The sequence below is a fragment of the Schistocerca nitens genome, chromosome 9 (genome assembly GCF_023898315.1).
Source record: "Schistocerca nitens isolate TAMUIC-IGC-003100 chromosome 9, iqSchNite1.1, whole genome shotgun sequence".
Lineage (NCBI taxonomy): Eukaryota > Metazoa > Arthropoda > Insecta > Orthoptera > Acrididae > Schistocerca > Schistocerca nitens.
In genome coordinates, this window is record NC_064622.1 from 20,699,779 (window position 1) to 20,715,160 (window position 15,382).

The 15,382-nt window shown below is 37.4% G+C and overlaps 1 protein-coding gene across 1 annotated transcript in view; it reads left to right on the plus strand.

The window, feature by feature from the left end:
* LOC126203236 (midasin-like) overlaps nt 1–14,664 on the plus strand; it is a 236,520-nt gene extending 221,856 nt beyond the window's left edge. The window contains exons 34-37 of the mRNA XM_049937482.1: nt 668–802; nt 1,510–1,649; nt 7,177–7,423; nt 13,683–14,664. Coding sequence (XP_049793439.1) covers nt 668–802; nt 1,510–1,649; nt 7,177–7,423; nt 13,683–13,862 — 702 coding nt within the window. The 3' untranslated portion in view covers nt 13,863–14,664. The remainder of the gene's footprint in view (nt 1–667; nt 803–1,509; nt 1,650–7,176; nt 7,424–13,682) is intronic.
* The last annotated feature ends 718 nt before the right edge of the window (nt 14,665–15,382 follow it).

The window sequence follows — 15,382 nt, forward strand, 5'->3', positions numbered from 1 at the left end:
AACAAAAGTAAAATAAAAACAAAACTGAAGAATCCTGTGGTATCAAAGATCTGAGTAAAGCGTAGTCCCGAGACACGGCAACTGGGGAAATGAAAAAGTTGGATCTGTGTGACCAAATACAGTTAGAATGTTGAGCTGCAGACAGGCACAATGAACAGACTTTTACTGTCTCGTGTTGAACGAAAGCAGCAGTCTGGAGTGGGGCGGGGAAGGGGGACGGTCAGTAGGGTATAGGTGGAAGGAGAGGTGAACGCCTTTCTGGTGGAGTGCACTGGGACCAGTTGGCAGCAGGACACGGCTGCCAGGCACAGCCTCCCGATGCTCCTTCAGGCTGTGCTCATTTCTCTGCCCCCTCCCCCCCCCAGCTGTACCCGACTATCCCTCCCTCTTCCTGCCCCCACTCTGGATTGGTGCTTTCATTCAGTGCAAAGACCTTATCAAAATAATGATGAAAAGCACACCAGAGACAGATTCTAGTTTTTGTACACTACCGTTTTCAGCTTTCCCATTATCATTTTTCTCATTAGCTTTTTTTTTAATAAATAAAAAAAGTCCAACACTCCATGTGTTTGCAGTGTCAGTTTAGCTGTTGTAGCTGTTAATGATACTATAACATACGATTTCACTAAATACAGCTGTCTTCTTATGTAATCTGTTAATTTTTCAGGTTATCCCATATATTGCTAGCCAGTTTCGTAAGGACAAAATATGGTTGCGTCGAACAAAACCGTCAAAGAGAGAATATCAGATTGTTCTAGGCATAGATGATTCTTCCAGCATGGACTATAACCAAGCCAAAGAGGTACTCTGTTCTTAAATACAAAATTATTTTTTGTTGTTTTTGTTTTCATGTTGCTGTTACCTTAGCTAAAGAATATTTTCCAGGCTTTACCATAATGTACATATCGCTCTGTTCATGTAAAAATACTACATTCCTCTTACATGTAGAAAAGGGAGAGAAAACTGAGAATCAGAACTACAATGTTTGAAACTCATACAAAACTAAAGAGAAGCTAGTATTTAACTCTTGATAAGGGAACCTGACATTCAGAAAAATAAAAAAGTTGTCTTCGTCCTATTTTAAGTGCCTCCTGTTACTTTATGAATTGCAGACATTATCAAGACAAGCAGCTATATGAAATATAGAATTAGGCCTTTATTTAGTGTAATAAATCAGCACAAATGTAAAATGGTATCAAGATATAACTATTGTGGGAAGACATATTGTAAGTTTAGTGGTAGTTCATTACTTGTTGTAGAGAGACAGTTTAGGATACCTACGCCTGCTCTCAAAATGCCTTTCTGTCGGTAATTTTTGATGTATGATCATTTGTCACTGTGCTTCAATTTTTAAAAACGTATTTACATCATGGGAGTGTGTGTGTGTGTGTGTGTGTGTGTGTGTGTGTGTGTGTGTGTTGTGGGGGAAAGGATGAGTTGTTCTATAATCTTTCTCCTCACTTTGAATATTTACTCAGATCATTGTAAAGCCCTTGATATTTTTAACAGATGACATTTGAGTCCGTGGCCCTGGTCAGCCAAGCGCTGACTCTCCTGGAAGTGGGTGAACTCGGAGTTGTCAGTTTTGGAGAGGACATCCACATCCTACACCAACTGGGACAGCCGTTCACCCACACCAGTGGTGCAACGTAAGTAACTGATTTGTTCTTGTTAGTGAATTTGAGATAGATAAACTGAAGATTGCAGTATGATGACCGTCATGAATCCTTAACATATCACCACCTAGCCAAGGGCATAAATAATCATTTCTTTTGGGGGGGGGGGGGGGGGGGTTCTAACTCTGACTCTGTTCATGTACAAGATGTTCATCCTGGCCATTACTGGTATTCATCCCAAAATATTAGCAGCTGAACTGTCATAAAGTGTTTCAATGTTTAGACTTGGAACACAGTTTGTATCCACTGCAAATTCTGATACAAATGAATGGAAATAAAGACACTGCAGTTGAAAAATTATAATGCTTATTATGTTGATATAACTTGCTAGTACTTAGAGCCTGTAGACTGCACGTTATGCGACAGTCCATTTCTAGTGCTTTCTTTTTCAGCATATTCTTTAATATTTCAAATTGGTCAGCCTTGCTTAAGTTTCTTCTGTCAACAAATGAAGAGATGTCAACTTTTTACAGGTGGAATTGGAAATGGAGAAATATTAACACAATCATTCCTATCTGAATTTAAGCATCAGACAGAGAACAAGAGTTGAAAGTAGAACTATTTTAAACATCTTCGCAACATTTTTAACACCTTCGTAACATTTTTTAGGTCTTCATTGGGTGATTCCTGTTTTGCTACTTTACTTTACTTTGTGATTGCGCAGTACCTTTTAGAGCTGTTGGCTCCATGATAATTCCTAAAAAGAGGCAGTGAACATATGAAATGTTTGAAATTTTGTCGACATTGTAGGGCTAAAATAATCATAAATGATGTGTGTTAAAGAAAAAGAATGAAAGTAGTTTAAGCAAGGTGATTTGTAGAACATGTGTTTTCTAATGTATAATCTGAAAAGTGAGAAATGATATAGAATGAAATGTTTAAGAATTCCACACACTGACTTCGTTAGTTCTCCAGAACAGGGGTACCCAGACTTTCTGCCACTGCCTACTGCACAGCATTTTAGAAATTTAGGTTTATCACTGTAGGTTTTTCTCTTTTATAACAAACCCTGGGTTGGAGGAGAGGTGAGAGTGGGTGCAAAAAGTTGAGCGTTGACTGCTACAGAGATGAGGACTGGTACAGTAGGGATAATTTTTGCCATTTTCTTCAGTAGTGACAACACAAGTGTGGTTCTTGCACCGCGCCGGTCAACAACTGTGTTTGGTAGAAATGTGATGTACACAAATCATTAGGTTTCGTGGAAGCACTCTTTTACAGAGTTGTTCATGCTCACATGTGGTGTTTATTTGTGGCAAATAATATGAAAAGAAATTAAACTGGTTCTGATACAAATCTTCAATGAGTAAGAAATGAATGAGATTTAAAATATATATATTAAACTTTTACATCACAAATAATGTAAACCAGTTGTGCAAGAGAGTAATAAACTGAACATACAGTGTAGTAAATTAGAGTCCAAAAAGCAAAAAAAATGTGGGCTCAAATTGAACTTTGATGCTGAATCAGACATCAGAATCAGTAATTAGATGCTTTTCAAATTTAGATTATGATGAAAGAACATCTACATGTTTCAGGTGGAAGTATGTTGCTGTCTCTCTTTAACTGGAGCTTGAAAGTTGGCTCAGTTGAGGTCAGCTTCACCCCCAAGTCATCTTAAGCACTAATTCTATTTCTTTACTTATTGTTAATGTAAAAAATCTTGGAAAATCCACTTTTATGCATGTAAGTAGTAACAAGTGGCACCAAAAATCTGATTGTTTACTGCAGAAGAGAAGGGTTCTGTAGTCGTCTTTCACTGAACTGTCACTAGTCACACCAATGAAGTTTTCTTTTGTGATTACTTCTTCTTGAAAATGGATTTGTTGTCCAGTAATAGTTTGTGAAATCTTCGGCAAAGAACTTTTCATAACTTTTTGAAGGACCTCCAAATGTGTAATAATGTCTTGAACTAAACCTTCCATGGCTGCTAGTTCATTGTCTTCCAAAAGCGGTGTAAGAATAGATAATGCAAAAAAAGTTATTGAAAGTTCAGCACTTGTGAACTAAAATGAGACAACTTTCTTTTCAAAGATGATATTTTATAACCTACTAAGAAAGCTGTTGGTTCTCCTTCTTGTAAACCCTTATTCAAAGTAGAAAGCCTGTCAAAGATATTAGTGAAAAAGACCAATGTAGATAACCACTGATCATCAATGAAAAAATTCATTGTATAATGTAGCAGTGTTTTTGTCACTGAGAAACATAAAAACCTCAGACCTTAGTTCACGTATTCTGTTTAAAGTCTTTTTGTGAGAGAACCACTGTACCTCAGTATGTGGGAGCAAACTTCTAAATTTATCTACCATATCTTCACACACTGGAATTAGACATAATTCTGTTAGAACTACTGATAGCCTTGTGAGAGTCAGCCATGGCAGAACTCTACCATCTGGTGAGCTGGATGGATGAAACAGGTGAAATACCCTCAGACCTCAAGAAGAATGTAATAATTCCAATTCCAAAGAATACGGATGCTGAAACATGTGTGAAAATTACAGAACTGTCAGTGTAATAAGTCATGGCTGCAAAATACAAAGGCTACTCAGAAAGTAGGGAATGTTTTGACATAAAAAAAAAACTAAGTACAAGAAATACATTTTATTATATACATCTGAAAGAGCGACTGACGTGCTACTTTTCCACCATCACCAAACACATTGAGGCACTTATCATAGCAGTGGACAAGCTTTGAAAGACCTTCGTCATAAAATTCTGCCACCTTAGTCTTCAGCCAGTGAGTCACGCCTGCCTGGAGTTCCATGCCATCATCAAAGCGCTGTGTTGCAAGCCAGTTCTTCATCTTGGGAAACAAGTGGAAGTTGCTTGGTGCAAGATCGGGGCTGTAGGGTGGATGAGGGAAAATTTCCCATTTGAATGAATTAAGGAGTTCTTTAGTGTAGTTTGCAGTGCGAGGTTGTGCATTGTCATGCAAAAACAAAATTTTGGACGTCAGCTTTCCTTGGCGTTCATTTTGAACTGCTCTTATAATGCTGTGCCAAGTTTGACAGTACCAGGCAGAATTTATGGTTGCTCCACGTTTGAGAAAATCAATAAGAAGCACACATTGCCTATCCCAAAACACTGTCACCATCAACTTCCTTGCTGACAAGGTTTGCAAACATTTTCTTGCTTTTTGGGAGGACCTTGTGTGCCCCCACTCCATGGACTGTAATTTTGTCTCGCAATTGATGTGTTTCACCCAAGTCTTGTCACTAGTTACAATTTGATCCGGTAATGAATCACCGTGTTTGTGGTAGGCCTCCAGAAATGTCACATTGCCCCCATTCGCTGTTCTTTATGGTGCTCTGTAAGCATTTTGGGCGCCCATTGTGCACAAAATTTGTGGTAGCCTAGCTTTTGAGAGACAGTTTCAAGCAACAAAGTCTGTGAAACTTGTGGAAAAGAAAGTGAAAGCTCCATTATTGTGAAGCGATGGTTTTCAAAAAACGTTTCATCAACTTCAGCAGCAAGATTGTCAGTCACAGTACTTGGGCGTCCACTCTTCTCTTCACCATGAATGTTGGTTCGGCCATTTTTAAACTGAATGCACCGTGTCCGGATGGAACATTCATTCATTACGTTGTTTCCGTACACTTCGCACAGTAATAGATAAATTTCTATAGTTTTTAGGTTTTTTGCCAACAAAAACAACATCACAGACTGCACCTCACAACTGGCGGGATTTTTGATTACAGCGCACATTTCAAATTTGAACATCAAAAGAACCAGATGCACAGAGATGTTCCCACTGTCACAGATGGATGCCAACTGAGCTGCTGAGCACGCACGTACCAAAAATACACGCGATCGGCACGTGCCTAGTGGCATCAGACGAAATGTTCCCTACTTTCTGAATAGCCCTCGTACTAACATGAATTATTTACAGATGAATGGAAAAACTGGTAGAAGCCAACCTCGGGGAAGATCAGTTTGAAGAAATCTAGAAATACCCAAGGCAATACTGACACTATGACTTAGCTTAGGGGATAGATTAAGGACAGGTAAACCTACGTTTATAGCATTTGTAGGCTTAGAGTAAGCTTTTGACAATGTTGGCTGGAATACTCTCTCTCAGTTTCTGAAGATGGCAGGGATAATAAAGAGGAGTGAAAGGCTATTTTCAGGTTTTATAGAAACCAGATAGCAGTCGAGGGGCACGAAAGGGAAGCAATGGTTGAGAAGGGAGTGGGACAGGTTTGTAGCCTATCCATTATGTTATTCAATCTGTATATTGAGCAATCAGTAAAGGAAACAAAAAAAAATTTGGAGTAGGAATTAAAATCCAGGGAGAAGAAATAAAAACCTTGAGGTTTGCTGAAGATATTATAATTTTGTCAGAGACAGCAAAGGACTTGGAAGAGCAGTTGAATGACAGTATCTTGAAAGAAGGATATATGATGTACATCAACAAAAGCAGAACAATAATAATGGAATGTAGTCAAATTAAATTAGGTGATGCTGAGGAAATTAGATTAGGAAATGAGACACTTAAAGTAGTAGGTAAGTTTTGCTATTGGGGCAGTAAAATATCTGTTGATGGTCGAAGTAGAGAGGATATAAAATGTAGACTGGCTATGGCAAGGAAAGCATTTCTGAAGAAGAGAAATTTGTTAACATCATGTACATATTTAAGTGTCAGGAAGTCGTTTCTGAAAGTATTTGTATGGAGTGTAGCCATGTATGGACATGAAACGTGGATGATAAACAGTTTAGACAAGAAGAGAATATAAGCTTTCAAAATGTGGTGCTAAAGAAGAAAGCTGAAGATTAGATGGTAAGATCACATGGCTAATGAGGAGATATTGAATAGAATTAGGGAAAAGAGAAATTTTTGGCACAACCTGACCAGAAGAAGGGATCGGTTGGTAGGACACAATCTGAGGCACCAAGAGATCACCAATGTAGTAAGGGGGGGATGTGTGTGGGGTAAGAATCGTAGAGGGAGACCAAGAGATGAATACACTAAGCAGTTTCACAAGGATGTAGGTTGCAGTAGTTACTCGGAGATGAGGAGGCTTGCACAGAGTAGATTAGCATGGGAGGCGGCGTCAAACCAGTCTTTGGACTGAAGGCCACAACAAGAACAACGGCAACATCTTCACGCAATAATGTGACCAACTGTGATTTTAGAGCCCTTTCCATGGTGAAGTTTATAACCTTTACAGCATCTGTCAAAACAATATAAACAATTTCAGGGCTTCGGGCGTATTATACATATTTTCTTGTAACTGTTGTGTCATTATTTTCCTAGATGATAGCTCTTTGTGATTTTCTGTTTTTGTTTCCAGATATTATAATTTTAACTATTTGAAAATTAAGCACTTCATGTGAATTCAAAAGTCAAAACGATCTTTTATTAATAATGTAATGTCTCCTATGAATGACTGAAGGCATTCGTGTCTGTAGAACATGTTATTGAAAAATCTTTTCATTACTTACTAGCTTAATTAATTAGAACAAATATTACAAGATTTGTAAAGAGAGGATCTTAATTTTACAGACTGCTGCAACACCTACGTTTTGATCAGCGAAGTACAAAAGTGGGCTCCTTAGTCCAGTTTGTGACTGAGATGTTTGAGAACCATGGGACACGCAGCTCTGCAGATCGAGCACAGCTCTTAGTAATCTTGTCTGATGGACGTGGTGTTCGCAGTGAAGGGAAGTTGCTTGTAGAAAGGGCCGTTGGTCGAGCACGTCAAGAGCGAATTTTCACTGTGTTTATTATTATTGATAACCCAAAATATGAGGTATGTACATGATTTTCCTTTTGAGAAACCTCTTTGTTCTTGAGCATTTTATTCATATCAATTTCAGTAGTTAATACTATAAATTAATAGAGGGAAACATTCCACGTGGGAAAAATATATCTAAAAACAAAGATGATGTGACTTACCAAACGAAAGCACTGGCACGTCGATAGACACACAAACAAACACAAACATACACACAAAATTCAAGCTTTCACAACAAACTGTTGCCTCCTCAGGAAAGAGGGAAGGAGAGGGAAAGACGAAAGGATGTGGGTTTTAAGGGAGAGGGTAAGGAGTCATTCCAATCCCGGGAGCGGAAAGACTTACCTTAGGGGGAAAAAAGGAAAAAAAGGACGGGTATACACTCGCGCGCACACACACACATATCCATCCACACATATACAGACACAAGCAGACATATTTAATACATAGTATGGATTTTTTCCCCATTGTGTATGGAGCTCTGTATTGAAATATTGGACTCGTACAAGTCATTTTGTAGCATGGTCAGTTACTCTTTAATTTACTGTTAGATTCAGTCACAAATTACAACGATGGAAAAACTTTTTTGCTAAAAATATCTTATTCTTACGTTTTTTTAGGGTGGGAAATCCAAATATGACACTTAAAAAACTGTATCACCCACCATTTCTTCACATTTTATAGTTAAATTTTTTAAATTAAGTAAATTTTTAAAAGATTTACAGCTTTTATGTAGTTAAAATAATTTAAAAAGGAGGTGTAATGAATGTAGATGACTTGGGTAACATGCTGAAAAACATTTGCTGACATAAAAAAAAAGGGGTTGATTCTGCTTTTGTGTTAACAGATGGTGTTTTGTTTACTGTCAGCCTAACCTCACTTTCGCGTTTCCTGCATATGTGCTCAGTACAATGTCTAATCATGGTTGGAAAAGCTTTGCTTAGAGTTTTTGTTATATTTGTGGTGAATTTGTGATTAAAAAACACCAAAGAAACATTGCAGACTTTGTAAAAAGGGTTTATCTATCATACTTTGGATCTAAACTTGGTGATCAAGATAAATCTTTGGCACCGCATAAGGTATGCTGTGTGTGTGTTGAAGAACTGAGAAAATGGTCCAAAAAGGAGAAAAAAGTCTTTAGATTTGCTGTTCCTATGATACGGAATGAGACAAGAAATCACTCCAATTTTTGCAGTGTTGATATTACTGGTCACAATTCGGAAAACAAGAAGGCAATAAGCTACCCTAACTTCCGTCCACCATCCGACCAGAAGGACATGGTGTAGATTTGCCAGTTCCTGAACCACCAGATGATTTAAATTCTATTCAGAAGTATTTTCTGATGTACAATCTAATTTAGATGAACCAGATGATGAAGAAGTCCACTGTAATACAGAAAGTCTAAAGCCCAAATTGTTTACTCACACTGAGCTTAAGGATTTGTTTAGGGATCTGGGCATAACAAAAGAAAAAACTGAATTGCTTGGCTCTAGATTAAAAGAAAAGAGCTTATTGGCAGTTGGAACCAGCATATACATGTATAGAAAGAGAGAGTAGCAATTTTTCAAGTTTTTTCAACAACAATGTGATTTAGTGTACTGCTCAGTAATTCCCAGTCTGGTGAATGAGTTTGGCATTGAATACAAAAAGGAAGACTGGAGGCTGTTTATTGATTCATCCAAAACTAATTAAAAGCCTGTTTTATTACACAATGGAAACATGTATGCACTTCACCGAGAAGTTCAGCAAGCAGTTCATCGTAGAAAAAGCTACACAAGAAGCTTCAAAGAAAAAAGAGAAAGAAAATACAAACCAATTCCAGCTGACAAGTGAAACCACTATTAACACATGTAATCGTTTTAAGTAGCTTACTGTAAATACAATACATGTTGTAACAGAGTGTTTCACTAATTTCCCCATCTACCTTATAGCATAGGATTTTTATACTGCATAATAAAAAGCATATTGCCCGAAAACTACGGGTGATACAAAAAACTAAGGCTAGATTTGGATTAAGCTCATAAAAATCTATGAAGATCAGCTACCAAAGTAAAAAAAAGTTTTTCAAAAAAAATTTTTCGTTGACCTGTGTTATCAAAAGATTGGCCCTCACAATTAAATTTGTGCTTTCAAACCTTTAGTTTGTAAGTCAACTTGATGGTGATCTGCAATTTAAATTAGTCATTAAAATTTTTTTTGATATAATAGCAGTTTTTGGCAGCTAGCAGATGTCATTCCAGAGGCCAAAATAAGAGAGGTGAAACAATGTAGCAGACCGAATAGTAGGAAGTAGTAGGGAAGTCACCATCATGCAGAAGCAAATCCGTTTGTTATCTTGATTTGGCAAGCTGTGGCTGCTGTGTTTGGTCGATGGGACCATACTCCCCGGATGTAAGTCCTTGTGACTTTGATTTGATTCTAAAGATGAAGGAACCAATTCGTGGCATTCACTTCAGAACTGTTCCAGAGATTCGACAGGCAATAGACAGCTCCATTCACACCATCAACAGAACAGACTTTGCTAACAGTATACTACCCCTTCCACATCGCTGGTAACGGGTTCTACACAACGCTGGTGACTACTCTGAAGGACAGTAACAGATGCAAACGTGTAACTCTTTTATATCGGTTGTGAATAAATAGTTGCCACATTTTAAGTTCCAACCCTCATATGTCTGAAAGTATTGTGTTTGAAAAACAGATTTCTGAAATGGGTAGTTCTCTTGTGAAAATGGAATAGAAAGTCAACTTAAATTGCTAATAAACAAAATACTGCTGTACCCTTAAATTTGAATGTAGATTATGTTAAAGAATTTTCTTACCTTCCTGCAACATTGTATTGTATTTAACTAGAGCAGTGAAGGATTACAATTGACTAGAAAGAGTCACGAGTTATTTTTATTTTGAAGAAGAGTTGTCAGATCTCAAGCTACAACATTGCAGTGCCTGTGTTGTTCAGAAATAATATGCAATGTTCCTTTGGTATGCTTGTCCAAAAAAAAAAGTGCTGGACTGGGACTTAAACCCAGATTTCCTGCTTATTGCGAGTAGTTGCCTTACCATTAGGCTATCTGAGCACACTTCATGACCAGATCTGACTTTCATATGTTGTCAACCATGTGTCTGTCAACGCTCTATGGAAGTTTGAATCTGGCCATGAAGCATGCTCATATAGCCTACTGGAAAGGTCATTCCAGTACACAGCGGATGGTTATCCGCACTCGCAACTGTGAACACATTTCATGTATTTCATAATGACTGGAGTCACCGCAGTACCTATTCCTTTGGACATCCATGCATGTCCGAAGGAACACTATCTCACTTCTGAAGAACAGAGGTACTGCAATATTGCATTTAGCGAGCAAGCGACTTTCAGTTGAAGTGTCTCCCCTGTTCAGGAATATACGTTATGGCTGTACGGGTGCAGGTTGTACTCACATGGACATGTGGGTGTTTGGATCTGGCCGCGAAGTGTGCCCAGATAGCCTGTTGGTAAGGCAACCGCTCACAATAAGGAGGAAATCCAAGTTGAAGTCCTGCTCCAGCACAGAATTTCATTGTTGTCATTCTGTTATAAAGCCAGTGGTTGTCCATATTCACAACTGTGAATACACTTCATATATATCTCAAACTCTGTAGGATTATGAAACCTATTTTATAGTTGCACATTATGGCCTTTTTGGAAATGGAAATGTGAAATATGAATCAAGGAGTAGTCCTCGAACAGCAGCCTCATAAGAAGTAAGTTTCTTCTTAGCATAGTTCTTTCATTGTCACATTGTGTGCCATAAATCACAATTTGAAGGAGAGCATTCAGGGATGAAGACTGAGACAAGTCATTAACAGGCAAAAACAGCCACTGCAGGCTACTTCAGTAAAGTATAGTAAGATGACCTTGAACTTTGTTAGAGAACAGATTCATGTGGCCGATTTCTTCATCTCCTGTTGGCAAACTAATCAGACTCTTTGATTCAGTTACCATAAATGATCATAAGGCTGTGACAGTTTATGATTAGAGTTAATCTATTCACAAGTTACTGATTAGGGCTAGTTGTCTACATTAAATAAAGTTCTCATTTTTAGACTAAAACACGTTGATTCCATATGTTAGCCACCCTTTTGCTTGGCTTTTACTGTAAATGTTCCTTCCTGTTGTAAAGGAAGACTGAATTCATATGTTCTAAGAATATTTTTAGGAAATAACAAAATTTGTCATCTACCTTGTGTTCTTGGTAACAGTCATCTAATTATTCATGCAGTAAATACTCTATGAGTAGTGTGACTTGAGTAAGCATTTAGATTCTTTGAAATTCTTAGCAAAATTGACAGATGATCAGAAAAACTGTTCACTATCACATCTAGTTCATGAAAGATGCTTGGTTTTAGTATTAAATTATCAAGTGCTGTTGCAATATGTCCTCCTGTTTTGATTGTTACTGTGAGGATCAGACCATAGCTGGACGTCAGCAACTTTGAAGTGCTCTTCGATCAGAACTACCCGAGATGAAATAAATAGTGAAACCTCTACATCTAATAGTTCCCAGTTGTTTCTAGTGGGTATTATTATTGCCACTTCTAATGCTTAAATGAGTCTAAACATTTACTGTTGGGGCGCTGTGTACTGTCAGATCTGTTATCTTGTATGTTCCCTAGTCTATTAATGAAGTACAGTACTGAAGAATTACTCTGTGTAATTGGTCTGTGGCTTGGGACTTTCTCCTCTTTTTCCATATGTTCACATATATTGTGCCCCTACTGTCGCATGATATTCACTTGGATCCATCTGAGTATATCTGTTCCATTTCTGTTTAGTTCAGTTATTTGCGCATTCCACAGATCATATTTGCAAGCTCTCCCTGTGATGTGGAACGAGTCAGTTTTAGAATTATGGCACACTCCTTCAGTGTAAACTATGGCAACATACTGACCATTTACATGGTGGTTTTAAGTCACAAATTAGGATACATTGCAGCCCTGCCACATTACTCTTTAGGACAAAGACCTCCATCAGAGTGAGGACTCCCACTTGCACGCAGGCGTATGTGTGCACAAGTCACACGCAGGTGGCCACTGTCTGCAATGAGCAGACTGGGTCTCTTACTGAACATGAAAGGAGTTGAAGACTGAAAAAGTATGATTCCATATTTGCTGAGCATGCTCTGAATGAATGTTATTCTTATGATATTAAATGTGATGTCACCCATAGCGGAAGTACATACAGTTCAATTATGCGCCCTTCTAAAGTAGCAACAGCCAATTAATATTTCCCTTGCCATAAGACTGTTCCCTTCCTCTGCTCCCTCTTCCTCATGGTCAGCAATTATTTTCTCCATGTTACATAATAGTCTGTGCCAGTACTCAATTGTGTACTGTGTTTTAGCTTGTAATTCATTTACTTTTAATCCTTATGGTTAAAGTAATATAAGATTTACTTGTTCTTCTATGTGAATTTTGCCAAGCCTGTGATTTGTATAGATGTATGCTTGTATAACGTCATATATCTTTGGAAAATCATTATTTGTACAGCTTTAAACTTTTGCTGATGTTGTGTGGACTATCTGTTAGTCTCAAGTTTTCTGAGGATGGCTAGAATGCTGAAAGCTGGTTCAAAGTGAAATGTTAAATAAATATTATTGTGGAACGTCAATATCTGCATGTCAGTTTGTAATATGTCTATGTCCCTCCAAGTACTGACAGAATATTCCACAAGTAAAGGAACATTGAAAATCCAACCAATTACAGCCAGAACAGCAGATTATCATTATTCAGAAAATTTGTTTAAACTGTGGACCCCATTGGGTGTACAAATATCCATTGTTACCTTCACTCCAGTCATAATTTTTAAGCTCTGTCTTAACCCTTCTGTAGATTTATTATGGTGCACTAATCTCTAATCTATCATTGCCGAGGCTTTGGTGAGTAAGGGGAAAAAAGCTGCAGACAACAGTCACTATATAAAAGCAGACCTTGTATTAAGTTTGAAAACTGAGAGATACATATAGTGAAGTGTCGACAGTGTAAGTTGCATTGCATTCACAAGAAACTGACTAAATGTAAGAAATGTGAAAGTCTTGTTTCCGTAGGTGCTTTGTTATTTACAGATGGTGTTTTCTTTTGCTCCCCTAATTTGCAGGCAAAATTTGTTTTTTATGGATACATTTATTTAGTTTTCACTGTGTGTTGCAATTAATTTTTAGTTGTGGCTATAAACATATGCCAGAGCAGTTATTTATTTGCTTTATCTGAGAGTGGTGTGTTTGCATCTGTGTTTCAGACATCAATTTTGGATGTGCGAAATACTGACTTCACTGGCGGGAAAGTTAAATTCACATCGTACATGGATGACTTTCCATTTCCATTCTACGTAGTGCTTCGAGATGTTAGTGCTCTTCCGGCAGTTCTTAGTGATGCCCTGAGGCAGTGGTTTGAATTAGTTGTAACAATTGATAGTTAGAGGTGGTTGTTCTTGCATTTATGCTCTTAATGGTTCCTGTTTTGTATTCTGTAACTAAGCTGTGGTTTATTGCATTAAATATGTCACCAAAAGTGATTTTACATATAACAAAGGTAATGCAACCCTGCAGTATTTTGTATTTTAATGTGCATGTATGTGTTCAGTAAATTCCAAATAAGGACTGACATGGAATGTAGTTACAGTGGTAGCAGACTTTTCTGTGAAGTATTGAGATGTAAACTCCAAATATTTTTGGAGAATTTTAATCACAACAGTGATCGCATTATGAAGTCTTCATTTTTTCACTTTCCTTTTAGAGTAATAAATGAGTTTGTAAGTGTCAGAATGTACCAGTATTGCTTTTTCCTCCTCTTCCACTATAAGGTCTAGAGAGAGCTTTTTATTGTATCACGCAAAAATACATTTTGACTCATGTTCTGTTCCACACTCAGTCAAATGAAGTTATTGTGGTTCTGTTCCTTAGAGATTTTTGATTTTATTATGTTGTTGTTATGATGCCAAAATTGAGTTTCACTCCAAATTTGTTGTGTGTAACATGACAAAATGTGAATAAGCTCCTACTGTCCTTTTTTTTGTGTACCAATTTTGAAGACTGCTAGTAGATTACTTTTGTACCAATTAATTACTATATTGTGAGTGCTAAATATGAAAGAGAACATTAATTCATTAATTTATTTTTATCAAGGATTGGTGTTCCTGTCTTTGCACTCTGATACTACTTTATCACCATGTACTGTGTATTTTTGGTTCATGTAAATTTATTTTTGTTGATTGTTTTATAGTTCTGTACATGTGAATCAAATTATGTATGATTTTGTGAATAAAATACTTGTATATGTTCTTTATTATAACATCATCTTTTGAACACGTTCTCATCCCTATATTGTGGTGCATGACACTGTGTTGCAAATGTGAGGCATAGCCTACTGCAAAGCTGGACATGGGCTGTGGGTCCCACTTACCACCTGTGGTGGTGTTCTGCTGGTGACACAGGAAGAACGCACAAAAGATGCCCAGCTGCAGATCAGACCTCTGCCTCGGAATCGAGCAGTGGTCCTTTATATAGCAGCTTGTGCATAAGACATTGGAAGAGAGAGAGGGTAAGTTCTGCAGAATTGACATTTCTGTGTGTCCATGTTTAAATTACAAATCACTCTCATTTATATACTCTACTTCCCCCACTTAAATATTCTTCAGTCAAGTGAAATGCTGTAATATAACTTTAAAGATTTTCCAAATGTTTAGACCTCAGTATTTGCTTTTAGGTTTTCACAAACTATGTCATAAAGCTTAACTTCCGTGTAGAAAGTATCTCTCTGGCACAGGGTAGTGTTGGTTTGGACCAAATTTGTTTTTTGCCTGCAATAGTGATCTTTTTACCCCCCAACATTTGCAGGAATGAATGAAGTATTGTAAGAAAGGTTTTCTAACTGGCCTCTGACATTGCATACTGATTTTGCACTAAAACTTACTATTTGTGGAACATGTTAACATAAAAG